General features: G+C 51.4%; 1 protein-coding gene across 1 annotated transcript in view; it reads left to right on the forward strand.

Moving 5' to 3' along the window:
• CTNNBL1 (catenin beta like 1) overlaps positions 1-13,688 on the forward strand; it is a 98,769-nt gene that overhangs the window by 74,308 nt on the left and 10,773 nt on the right. Inside the window, exons 12-13 of the mRNA XM_079979398.1 lie at positions 7,675-7,772; positions 10,482-10,562. Of these exons, the coding sequence (XP_079835524.1) occupies positions 7,675-7,772; positions 10,482-10,562 (179 nt within the window). The remainder of the gene's footprint in view (positions 1-7,674; positions 7,773-10,481; positions 10,563-13,688) is intronic.

Genomic DNA, 13,688 nt, shown 5'->3' on the forward strand with positions numbered 1-13,688 from the left:
TCTGGATCTGAGCAGTGCGCATAACAAGCCAGCAGCTGCGCATGAACAAAGCTAGTTTTTCATGCATCACAAAGTTAGACTGTGGAACTCGCTGCCACAGGAGGCAGTGGTGTCTATCGACCTAGACTGCTTTAAAAGTGGATTAAACAAATTCATGGAAGAGAGGACTATTGGTGGCTCTGCTCTGTCTCCACAGTTGGAGACAGCAGAGCTTCTGAATCCCAGTTCCTGAAAACCATAGGAGCGGGAGAGTTGCGCTTGTGCTTGGATCCTGGCTACGGGTTTCCCATAATGGGTGTCTGGGCAGCTATTGTGAGAACAGGATGCTGGACTGGGTGGGCCACTGGTCTGATCCAGAAGGCTCTGTTTATTCCAGGAAGTGAGAAAGCATGGAAAGGCAGGATATAAATGTAACAAATACATTTCTCAGCAAGCAAGCTGTGTGGTGGAATGCCTCAATATCTGCTTCTTTCACCCCACGGATATTGGGTGTGTCTCCTGTCTTTGCAGGTGTGGGAGTCAGATCCATGGGTGAATGGTTTGTGCTCTGGGAGTTGGCACCATGTTGGAGTTGCCGACAGGCTTTCTCAAATGCACATTTCCAAGCTAGGCTGAAGAGCTCACTAGTCCATCAGCGGGTCAGACCCCCTCTCTGCATCTGCCTCCTTCTCTGTATCCCACCGAGATGTATTTGGACAATTGAGGGGGTTCCCTTCCATACACAAAATTTGCAAAGTCACACAGCAAGGCATTCCTGGCGGCTGCTCCCTAGTTTACACATTCCTTTCCTGCACAGCCTGAAATGGTTCCCTAAGCAGAAGCAAAATATTGCTTTTTTGGGTCAGCATTTGGGGCTGGAGACGAGCCTGTTTTGGGCAGACGCTGCATTTATTACATGCTCCGAGGTGTTGCCTGCCCTGAGCCTTTGGGGAAATATGGAAGGATCTCTTTCAAATAAGTGCATCAGCTGAATCCCAAACACTCCCTGGCAGGTTTTCAGACAGGGGTGGATCTTATCAGGGAGCCAGATCCTAAATCCACAGTTGCGTTTCATGTGGTCCTTTGGAAACAGTCTTGCTTGTGCCTCAGCTGGAGCTTCTGTGCCAGCCTGGGGGCGGAAAGCACAGCTGAGCTCTGCTGCAGCCCCTGTTTGTTTCAGCGAGCCTTACATGGAAGCTTTTTCCCCTCCCACACTGCACCATGGTTAATTGACAGTGCAAATATTTTCAGTCTCTTCAGCTTCATAATACCTTAACAAGATCCCTTTAGCACATCTACGGCTGTTGACAGTGCTCTGAGAACCAAGAGAGGGGCTTTGTTTTGTTTTTTTGCACACAGAGGCAATGTGCAACGTGTCTCAAGGCTGCCATCACACCAGCTCCCTCTCAGTTTAGCACGGCTCCACATTCTAGGCTGTTGCCAGGATGCTGTGTTTCCTTAGCAGTCACAAAAGTCTCTGTTTGCGTACACACACACACACACACGCCTGCCTATGGTTTTTGAGTCTTGCAGTGTCATTATCCTCTTGGAATCTGGTAACTTCTTCAGAGAGAGAAGCACTCCTGAAGTCCACCCCAGGAGTGAAAACTGCAATCAGGGCCTTGAAATGCTTTAAAGACATTATCATCTGAGGAAGATATTCCAGACAGGACCTTATCTGGAAGCCTGTCTGTTGTCAACTGCTTGAAGCATTCTTTGCTATAATAATTATTTTTGTGCTGTATGGTTCTGCGTGAACCTTGCTGAAATGTGCACTTTGCAGTTGTAATGATACTTTTATTGAAAACTATGGCCTCATTATCAATATATTGCTGCAGCCACATGCACCTTGCAGCACTTTTATAGAACTGTGCCCTTGTTTGTGATCTTGCAAAAGAGTCAGCATGCCAGGGTTCTGTGGCCAAGCCCAAGGAGCAGCCACACCGGAGGGCGGGACACTTGACAGCCTCAAATTCAGTTAGGACCACCATGACTTTGCTTGCGCCAGAGATCATCCTCACCTGTAGGCGATGAGTGGCGACTTTGCCTGTTTTGCATTGTAAGTCATCCCGTACTTCTTTTGTGCCTGCGTCGCAGGGGGTTGGACTAGATGACCCTTGGGTTCCCTTCCAACTTCACAATTCTGTGATTCCTCCAGTACCTCACAAAGGCATCTGTTGAGAGTGTTGATATTGTGCATTTTAAAAGTACAGTGGTGCCTCGCAAGACGAAAAGAATCCATTCCGTGAGTCTCTTCGTCTTGCGGTTTTTTCGTCTTACGAAGCAAACCGCTTAGCGGCTTAGCGCTATTAGCGGCTTAGCGGATCAGCTGATCAGCGTCTTAGCGGCTTAGAAAAGGGGGGGAGGGAAAAAAACCCGCAGGAACTCGCAAGACATTTTCATCTTGCGAAGCAAGCCCATAGGGAAATTCGTTTTGCGAAGCGCCTCCAAAACGGAAAACCCTTTCGTCTAGCGGGTTTTCTGTCTTGCGAGGCGTTCGTCTTGTGGGGCACCACTGTAGCTGATTGTTTGAAACGGTGCGAAATGCAGTGGTTTGAGTGCCCACTGGGGTAGGATACCCCCCAACATGCCACCCCACTGTGGAAAGAATTGCCCTGGCTTCCAGTTAGCTACTGGGCCAAGTTCAAGGTAGCAACGTTGGTGTACAGAGTCCTATACATCTTGGGACCAGGATACCTGGTCTCATACCCCTTGTGTACCCAATAGATCACTGTGCTCTGCAGATATCTTTTCAGGAGGTTCATTCCCCACAAAATAGGGACCAGGTCTTCAATGCTGGGGTACCTCCTGCCTTTGGAATGCCCTCCCCTTAAATATCAGGCAGACACTGCCACTGCTGTCTTTGTGGCTAAATATAAAGAAGGCAGATGTTCTTGCTGGCCTGGCTTTGATTTCCAACACCTGGGGTGAAGTGTGGGCTGCAGCGAGCTTTTCCTTTAAGCGAGCATTCCATGCCCTTGTCAAAAGCTGCTCTCATCTCTGTGTCTACATGGTAAAGCCAGTGATCTGACCGTTGTTTTTCAAGACAGACTCGTGCCAGTGGCACGGAGGGAGCCTCTGCCTGTTGTGGAGGTGGGGGTGGCTTGGGACGACAGGCCAGGGCAGGGGGACAGTCTCTGGTTCTGGTGAATGCAAAGCGCTTTTGTGGGGGGCTCCTTCCGTTCTAGCAGCTCAGCTGTGGATCCAGGAAGCAGTTTGCCCGAAAGAGGCAGCCTGACCCTCTTTGGGTGGGGGGACAATGACAGGCAGTGAGGAGCAGTTCTCTGGAGCCTCTTGCGAACCCCTTGTTCCATCCTGGCAAACGCAGCAGACGGACAAAGCCGATTGGCATGGAGGGCACGAAGCCCAGCTCCTCTCCTCCCTTTCTGCTCCTCATCAGAAATCAAGCCAGGATCTGGAGAGGGTCTTCAGGCGGCTCCTGCGGCTTCACTCCACTCCCCTTCCTGAGCTTGTTAGCGAGGAAACTGTCCTCCCAGCTCCCTCCACCCTCTATCTTGCTGCGTTTTATCTTGGATCTGCTCTAAGAAGTCCACAACACCCTCCCTTTGCGAGGATCCGCAGCGCTTTGTGTGTTGCTGTGTTGGTTTTTCCGAGGGGGCTGTGTGTTTTCTTCCGAGCCGGCATCAGTATTCTGCCCGAGTGTGCACAGGCTTCCACTCGGCCTGCTGCCTTTCGCCTCCCCTGCTGGGCAGATGTCCATTATAACACAGTGCAAAAGGGGGTGGGAAGGAGGGGGAAACAACAACAACAAAGGCAGAACAACGCTGCCGGGTTGAGGCACGGTTTGACGGGACCTCCTGCAGCTGCCAGCACGCCAGCCACGGAATAGACTCATCTGCATTCCGCCGCTCAGCCGCCAAAGTCAAGATCAATCTCATTAGGATGTTTTCGACACTCCCTGCATCCCAAAGTCTCTCCCCACCCCAGCCCCGTCCGCTTGCCCAGGGGTGGACGGCTGGAAACTGGCATGAGCACAATCTCCACGGGGTAGAGCGGGGCAAGACTTCCAGCACCCTGGTTGAAATGGCAAAGCAGGGCAGCCGGCTTCCTGGCGCCTGATCCACAGTTGCAGAACATCCCTCTTATCTGCAAAGAACAGTGGTCGTTGGGGAGATAGTGCCTGCGTTGTGCTGCGCATTTTGCTCATGGGGCTGTGGATCTGCGTGGGGTTTGGTTTCGTTCTTTAATTGGGGGAAGGGGCAGAGCACGTGTTTGGAGTGCAGAAGGTCCCGGGTTCAATCCCAGGCAGCATCTCCAGGTAGGGCTGCAAAACACTGCCTGCCTGGCAACCCTCGAGATCTGCTGCCAGTCAGAGTAGAAGCCACACAGAGCTAGGTGGAGCCCAGTGGTCTGGCACAGGTGGACCCTGCCGAACGGGCGGACCCAGGCTGAAGACAGAGATCAGGGCTCCATGGGTAATTATCAACTGCCTTTCTGTTAAGCGGAGGCCTATGGCAGCCCACTTAGCTGGCTCAGAACTCCTGTCTCCTCTGTCCCACCCTGGGACTTTTGAGGCTGGGAAAGTTAACTTTGTTGTTTGTGTCGCTGCCGCTGTCTGGGAGCTTCCTTTGCAAAACTGCAGGCTCTCAATTGCGATGCCTGGAGTGTCGCCCCAAGGCCTGTCAGCAGTCTGCAGAATGCTGAAAGTGGCCCCGCAGCGGGGCGGAGGGGGGAGAGAGATCAAATGCGATCTGCTGCAGGCGCCTCGCTTTGTACTCAGCTCAAAGTGTGCGATGGCGCCTTCGGCCCCCTCGGATCCGGCTAAGAGCTGAGCCTGGTGCTTGGTGCTTTTGTTTTGAGTGTGCTTAGTTTGGTGACGATACCAAAACAGCAGGTACCAAAACGTCAGGAGCACCCCTCTGGTTGTGCCCCTTTCCCCTGCGGCTGGAGCTGCTAACACAAAGCAAACCAAATGCGCAGCAGATTGGCCAGGCACGGAGCAAGGAGAGAGAGCTGTGGCTCCGTCTCCCCCTTTCTCCCTCCCCACAGATGCTGCGAAAACAGCAGGATCTTAGGTTTGGCTAGGAGGGAACCTTGATTAAGGAAGGGGGCCAATTCTTGAGCCATGTCAACTCCCGGCATTCGGTACTGCCTCAGCATTTCCTAGGCTGTTGGTGTCTGTGCTTTAAAAAGAAAGTGCAAAATTCCCTTTTGCTGTTGTCTTTCATGGGAAAAGGGGATTATCTTCAGTTTTTTGGCAAGAACCAAAGTCACGTTGGCAATGCACCCTTGCATCTTTCCACATAAAGGCAAGAACTCCCGGGACTGGTATTCTTTGCAGATAGCCTTGCCTAGGGTTCTGAATTTTTCTCCCCACACTCCTTTAGAGCAGAAGGTTCTGGCTTGATAGAGAGACTGTGTGTGTGCACGCGCATGTGTTACAATGTGGTTGCTTGCCACTGTACGCTTTGCTCAAACAGGTTGTGTGTTGGTGTCTCTCCAGCTCACCTCCATCTTGCTCCGTCGGAGTAATGGAACCACTGAGCCCGGCTGCCCACCAGATAACAGGTTTATCGCCTCTCCTGTTCCTGCTGTCAGCTCCTCTCTCCCCTCCACCAATCTCCTTGGTGCATGAAAAATTGACACCCCCTCAAGTTGAAATCTGTTGCCGAAGGAGGAACATTTATTAGCGGCTTAGAAAACCTGTTCGCCCGGCAGGCTCTCCTTTTGCTTGTCGCCCTGCGCTGCCCAGGTGCAGAGTGTGGGATCCCCGGGCACAAGAGAGGGGCTCCTCTGTCACTGGGGATCCCGCATGCCTATTGCAGAGCCCTTCTCGCAAAAGGCCGAGACACCGGTTTATTGAAAGCCCCTTGCAAAGAGGTGCCTGTCGCTCCTATTCCATGAGCAATTGATCACAGCTTCTCTCAGGCCCCCGGGCTAAGGCAGAGCTGTGGAAACTCATGTTAATCTGTCTTGACAGCAATGAGGAGATGATCCCTCTTCTCCGTACATTGCATTTTCCTCTCTGAAAAATAACAGATTCTGACACCCCTCTCCTCCGGCAAGCCAATAGAGGCAAATTTTATGGCCCCCCTTGCCTCATCAATCTTAATCGGCGGGATTAAAGCAAAGGTGGCGTGGAGAGGTTGGAATTGCATTTGCTCTGAAATGCCTGCAAGGCGAGGCCGGCTCTGAGCGCAGGAGGGATCAGCCGCACCTGCCTTGGTAAGAGGATTTGCACTTGGGCTCTCTCGGTGCAAAAGTGGACAGCTCTGCTTCTCTTTTTACAGTGAAGACAGACACAAGGCGTTCAGAGCAGTGAGCGTTCAGTGTTCCTTTTTAGGGTCTAGCAAACCAATCTGCAGTCTTGGAACAGTAGCCCACTGGGCCCTTGTCATGCAAAAACTGGAACACCCTGGTGTTGCTTGTTATGTTGACTCTGTTTGGTGCCTGCTAAACCCAGCCTGGTGCCTCTAGACCACGGCTGCCTGTCATTGCCAACAGCAGTGCTGTCTGGGGATGTGAGCTGGCACCTCAGTAGGGCACCAGGTTGGCAGAGGCCGCTGCTGGTGCCATAGAATCATAGAATCCTAGAGTTGGAAGAGACCACAAGGGCCATCGAGTCCAACCCCCTGCCAAGCAGGAAACACCATCAGAGCACTCCTGACATATGGTTGTCAAGCAACTGCTAGCCGTAGCTGCTGGCCCCACTGCTTGCACCTGAACCCAAGGAAGCAAAGTGTTGTTGGAAGATTCAGGGCAGATTAAAGAAAGGACTTCTTCACACAGCACATGGTTAACCTGTGGAACTCGGACCTGCAGGAGGCAGTGGTGGCTAGCAGCCCACCTGGTTTTAAAAGAGGATTAGGCAAATTCATGGAGGAGGAGAGGTGGCTATTGGGGACTGTGCTCTGCTTTCAGGGTCAGAGGCAGCAATGCTTCTGAATACCAGTTGCAGGAGACCACAGGAGGGCAGGGGGCTCGCGTGCTTGAATCCTGCTTGCTTGTTTCCCACAAGGGGCATCTGGTTGGCCACTGGGAGAGCAGGATGTCGGCCTGATCCAGCAGGGCTCTTCTTCCATTTCTAATTTCCCATTTCGCTGAAGGATGCCTTCGCCTTCGTCCCTTCAGGATCAGGCCTGTGAAGGTGCAGGATGGAGATTTGGAGTGGAACTGTTGGTCTTGGTGCCAGCAAGAGCCCAGCGGAGAAAGCAGAATAATAATAATAATAACAGTAGTAGTTTCCTTTTGGGGCTTCTTCTCTCCCTCTTTTCCCAAGACTTCTGCTGCCTTGAACTTGACCCGTCAGCAAAATCTGAGAGGCTGCAAAGCAGGCAAGAGAAAGCTCATTATTTTGGGCAGCCTTTGTGCCTAACTCTGTGTTTGGCACAATGGCCTTTCTGTGAATAGATGCAAGCCTAGTTGCAGAATCTGCTGTAGCTAAATCAGGCTCCGCGATCAGGAGCCGTTTGTTCCTGTCATGTCCCAATTGCCATCCCTTCAATGGGAACTTGTTCAGGAGAAGGGGCAAGCCTCTCTCGAGTTGCTTCTCTTCATACTGCACTGCAGGGTGTTGGACTAGATGACACCTGGAGGTCCCTTTCAACTCTACGATTCCGTCACACTCAGCTGCGCAGGAAGCTGCCAACTCCTCTGCCCCTTGGTGAAGGGATGGGAGGGGGGACGGCCTTAGCTACCCGACCTGAGTGTGTGCATCTCTTTCTCTGCCCCCAGAGCACATCTGCTCCATCTTGGCCTCCCTCCTGAGGAATCTGAGGGGACAGCAGAGAACTCGGCTGCTCAACAAGTTCACGGAGAACGACAGCGAGAAGGTGAGAGAGACGGGGGGGCAGTGTTGGGGAGCTGGGAACAGGAGGGGGATTCAGAGCCTGGTGGGGGCGGGAGAAATTGGGCACTGTCTCAGTGATGCTGTCCAAATGGTATCCAGGATGGTGAGAGGCAGTGTGGTGGAGTGGTCAGAGTGTTGGACTACCAGGACCTGGGAGACCTGGGTTCAAAACCCCACTCAGCCATAAAAAGCACACTGCCTCTCATGCTGGGATTAAACGTGGGGACCCCCTTTCATGCCACCTTTTATTCAACCAGTTATCTTTTTTCCTGCCCCCACAAGTTCTGCTAACATTTGGCACAATGTTCCACCTGTCATGGATGCTCGAGTTGCGATTCCCGCATTGCTGGGGGGGTTGGACTAGATGACCCCTGAGGGTCTCTTCCAGCTGCTCAATTCTGTGATTCTATGACAATCCTCCAAAGGAGTTCCCTTGCGCAAGACCCACCGTGCTGTTGCCCCTTTCCTATTCCAGTGGGGCTTGTGCCCTGTGGTGCAACACTGCTGCCCTTAACAGAGCATTCCCACATCTTCTGCGCATGCGCACGGCGTTATTTTGCGCTTCTGCGCATGCGCACAATGTTATTTTTGCGCTTCTGCGCATGCACAAGCGGCGAACAGAAGTAACCCTTTCCGGTACTTCCGGATCTCCGCGGGCCGTAACCTGAAAGAACGTAACATGAAGCGTATGCAACCTGAGGTATGACTGTAGTGGCATAGGCTTCCTGCAGGGGACCCTTCTTGAGACCACCAACCCCTTTGAGCGCAGCCCTGCCCCGGCTGCATGGATAGGGTGGGCTGGAGTCCTTAACCCCCGGTTTCTCCGGGGAAACCTGCAGTTTCAACCACCAGCATTTCAAGCTAAGGAAATGGTTAGTGCTCTCAGTGCTCCTGAAAATTGATATTGGCTCTGAGGACCTGTATCTTCTTTGGAAATCAATTAGAGGAGCGGAGAGGGAACCAGGCATGTCCCGCTGGAGGGGAGGGCCTGTGCAAGCCTGCACTTCTGGTGGGACTTGCAAAGTGGGTCCCCAGGGGCTGCTGTTGGTTTTGTTCTGCAGAGAGCAGCCGCTAATGCATCCTGAGAGCTTCAGACGTCTGCCATTGGAATAAAATCTGCCGTCTCCGCACGCACCCACCCTGAAATATATGTGGGAGAGCAGGGTCTGGCAACGGCTGCTGGCCAAGATAGTTGTCAACGAGGGGCAGAGGCAGGGAGGTTTCTCCTATGCCCTCCTTGTGGGTTTCCTGGCAGCACCTGCCTGGGAGCCTGGTGCAGATTTCTCCCGTTTTTGCCTTGGAAATCTTGCTTCTCGGGAGACGCGGATGCAGCTCCTTTGGCAAGACAGAGAACTGTGTAAAGGGAGCCCCTAGGTCAGCTTGGAGGAGCAATGAAGAAGGGGGTGGGAAGGGAATTGGGTGCTGAGCGGGAAGGTAAGCGGAATCAGTGCCATCTCAGAGCATCTGGGGCTGTTGGGTGCCGTGCAGCCTCTTTGCTTTCCGGTGCCCCATTCAGTACGGATGTGGCACCCCGGCTTTAGAAGCCCAACTTGTTCAACGCAGAGGCTCCTGGCTGTCCATGGGCGCTTTATCTTGCTAGGGTACCTGAAGGAGCATCTCCACCCCCATCGTTCTGCCCGGACACTGAGGTCCAGCACCGAGGACCTTAGAATCATAGAATCATAGAATCATAGAGTTGGAAGAGACCACAAGGGCCATCGAGTCCAACCCCCTGCCAAGCAGGAAACACCATCAGAGCACTCCTGACATATGGTTGTCAAGCCTCTGCTTAAAGACCTCCAAAGAAGGAGACTCCACCACACTCCTTGGCAGCAAATTCCACTGTCGAACAGCTCTTACTGTCAGGAAGTTCTTCCTAATGTTTAGGTGGAATCTTCTTTCTTGTAGTTTGGAACCATTGCTCCATGTCCGCTTCTCTGGAGCAGCAGAAAACAACCTTTCTCCCTCCTCTATGTGACATCCTTTTATATATTTGAACATGGCTATCATATCACCCCTTAACCTCCTCTTCTCCAGGCTAAACATGCCCAGCTCCCTTAGCCATTCTCCCTTAGGCATCGCTTCCAGGCCTTTGACCATTTTGGTTGCCCTCCTCTGGACACGTTCCAGTTTGTCAGTGTCCTTCTTGAACTGTGGTGCCCAGAACTGGACACAGTACTCCAGGTGAGGTCTGACCAGAGCAGAATACAGTGGCACTATTACTTTCCTCGATCTAGATGCAATACTCCTATTGATGCAGCCCAGAATTGCATTGGCTTTTTTAGCTGCCGCGTCACACTGTTGGCTCATGTCAAGTTTGTGGTCAACCAAGACTCCTAGCGGTCCCCTCCCTGCGAGAAGCCAAGTTACAGGGAACCAGGCAGAGGGCCTTCTCGGTAGTGGCACCCTCTGTGTGGAACACACTCCCACCAGATGTCAAAGAGATAAACAACTACCTGACATTTAGAAGACATCTGAAGGCAGCCCTGTTCAGGGAAGTTTTTAATCTGTAATATTTTAATGTGTTTTTCATCTTTGTTGGAAGCCCCCAGAGTGGCTGGGGAAACCCAGCCAGATGGGTGGGGTACAAATAATAAATTATGATGATGAAGATGATGATAATGATGGGATGGCTGTGTGATGAGTTCAAACCTTTTCCACTCTTCCTCTCTTCCTCCCCCCCCCCCGGCAGGTTGACAGACTGATGGAGTTATATTTCAAGTACCTGGATGCAATGCAAGCAGCCGATAAGAAGATTGAAGGAGAAAAGCATGTAGGTGTCATCACCCCCACCCCAACCCCTCCTGCCAGTTCATTATGAGATGATGCCTGCAAGTTCCCTGAAATGCTAAAAGCTCCCCATATGAACCAACCCAGACCCTGCGGCCATTATTCGAGGCCCTACTTCGTGTGCCCCCCCCCCCCGTGAGAGATCCAGAGGACGCCAACACGAGAACAGGGCCTTTTCTTCATTGGCTCCCCCTTTGTGGAATGCTCTCCCAGGGAGGCTTGCTGGGCGCCATCATTACATAATCTTTAGGCACTAGCTTAAACTTTGCTCTGCACCCAGGCCTTCAGCCTTTAACTATCAGTTGCCTTTTAGAAGTGGGTGGGATGTTTTTAATGTAAACACACACCCCCCCCCCCATTTGATGCATATGTCAGGTTTTCCTTTTACCTCTTTGTTCTTTTAGTGCATTGAGTTGCTTCAGGCAAGGTAAAGTGACTAACACATTTAATTAATATTATTAATAATAAATAATAGTATTAATAATTTTTCGGTTCTTAAAGAGGCAGCTGTGGTTTGCTGAAGGGCTCGCTTGCTTCCTGCCACACTGCCTGCGAGCTCACCAAAAGCGGCCTCCAGAGACAAAGGCTGCTGCCCAGCTTAAGCGAGAGGGCATGCGTGTGTTGTTCTCTTTTTTATTTTTTTATTTTTTATTCATTTTATAACACAAATAAAGAACACAAACAGAAAAACAGACAATACAAACACATTCTGGTCATATCCTTATTTTTCTAAACATTGTTAATTGTTAATTCCAAGTCCCACCTAACCTATCTGATTTTCATTTTACTTCACCTTTAGCAGTTTACATATATCATAGTTTCTAGCCATCTTTTTTTTTTATCACACTTAAAATAACTTCACATTTTATCGCATACAAATAATATTATTTTAAAATCCACTATCTTCTACTGGAGAATAATTTGCAAAAAACCTACAGTTATACGGTGGTTTATAAATTCAATTAATAGTACAGTAGGCCCTCGGGTTACGTTACTCTTGAGTAACGTAAACTTCGGGTTGCGAACGCAGCAAACCTGGAAGTATTTTTCCGGGTTTTGCCGCTGCACATGCACAGAAGCGGTGCCTCTGGGTACGAATTTTTCGGGGTGCTCTTGGGCCCCCGGAACGAATTAAATTCGTATCCAGAGGGTCCACTGTAGTAATAATAATAATGATAATAATACCTACCATGAGTTTGGTTATTTATCGAAGTCTATCAAATCCATTCAAATAAAATAGCAAAAAAGCAGCACAGTGTATCCAAGAGTGGCTTTATATTTGGTTGGTAGAGTACTTAGGGAAGCCAGATTCCACGTTGTCCCGTGGAGAGGGCAGCCGTCCCTGTGCTTTGGAGCCCTGAGACGCAGCAGAGTCAGAGAAGGAGCAGGTGTCCCTCCAGGTAGGACATGGCAGGAACCCCAAGGAATGCTGCCACTCAGAAAATCTCAATGTGTCAGGTTGTGGTGAAAAAGTCTCCCCTCTTCCCCAGTCCATTTCATGTTTTATTTGAGAAAAAGGTGGCAAGCCACCACAGCTCTTTAACTCCCTCAGAGACGAGGCGCAATTATAGAGCCTCAGCGGTGATCTCTGCAGAAAGGGAGGCAAAGGCAGGTGATGACTTAATGCATTTCTTCTTAGTTCTGCGAGGAAATTATGCTCAGCAGGTTTATTCAATAAAAGCGCTCTCGCCGGATACTTTGCGCCATAACGACTTACAAATTAGATGCTAATTGTGCCACTGTTAAGTCATTCCATCCTTGAAAGGGAGAATCGGCTTCCGTGGGCTTTGATAGCCTAAATGGGGTTTTGGAATTAACCTGGCATTTGAGTGGGGCAGCAAATGGCTTATATTGCACAGAAGTGCCTTGCGAGAGGGTGATCATGAAAGGGGTTAATGCAGAGCGTGAGGAACAGCAGCGTTGGCCGGAGGCTCCGCAGCCCAGCTGAACTTCCTCAGCTGCTCAGACCTTCCTCACCTGAGCTGAAGCCCCTTACCGTATTTTTCGCCCTATAGGACGCACTTTTCCCCCTCCAAAAATGAAGGGGAAATGTGTGTGCGTCCTATGGGGCGAATGCAGGCTTTCGCTGAAGCCTGGAGAGCGAGAGGGGTCGGTGCACCCAACCCTCTTGCTCTCCAGGCTTCAGGAAGCTATCCGCAAGCCGTGGGAGAGCTGCGCAAATTCGCGCAGATCTCCCACCTCTTGCAGAGAGCTGCCTGCACCCAGAAGCCTAGAGTGTGCTGAGCTCACGGCTTGCGGATAGCAGCCTGTTCTGGGGGCTGGGGTCGGGGGAAGCTCGGGCTTCCCCCACCCCAGCCCCGCGCCGGGGGGGGGGAATATTTTTTTTCCTTTATTTCCCCCCCAAAAAAACTAGGTGCGCCCTATGGGGCGAAAAATACGGTACATCCGTTGCCGACTGAGCACAGCTGCTCATCCTAAAAGCCCCATGACGACTTATCCCAAACAGAGTGAAAGAACTTGCAAGGCCTGCACCTGTTTTATATGGGACGACTCAGCTCACAGGGAACGCTTTGCTAGATTGGCCACGGGCCTGATCCTGCAGGCTCTCCTTATGTTCTTCTGCAAATGTGACTAGCAACAAGCAACCTTGTCCCTCCCATTAGCCAACACTGACTCATCCTGCAGGGGTTCTACATTTGTGTGCCTTTTGCATTGCTTATCATTTTGCCCTGCAAGTGTCGGGTCTCACATCTGGTGCCAAACTTGCAGCTCTCCCTCACACTTCAGCCTCTAAAGGAAGTTTTGAGCCTTCCTTCTTGAGGCTGCAGCTGTTACATAAATGCCCCTTCAGTGCCAACTCTGAAAGCTGGAGAGAGAAACCAAGCCTTCAGTCCAGAGTTTTCTCCTCCCTTGGTTTGAGCTCCCGTTTATGGGGCCGGGGTGTGTGTGTGTGTGTTTGCTGGCCTTCAAGGACCAGTCCTCCTCCCTCCCCGCCTGGCATAGATTGGAGTTGGCCCCCTTGACCTCTTCCCCTCGGCCAGCAGCCCCAGCTGGTGGAAGCAGGAAGATCTTGCCTCCGCCAGCCTCCTTCATCAGCCTTTGCTCAGCTTCACCGCAGTTGCTCCTCACGCCCCAGCTGGCCTGACGG

The sequence above is a fragment of the Podarcis cretensis genome (assembly GCF_951804945.1).
Source record: "Podarcis cretensis genome assembly, chromosome: 6".
Taxonomy (NCBI): Eukaryota; Metazoa; Chordata; class Lepidosauria; order Squamata; family Lacertidae; genus Podarcis; species Podarcis cretensis.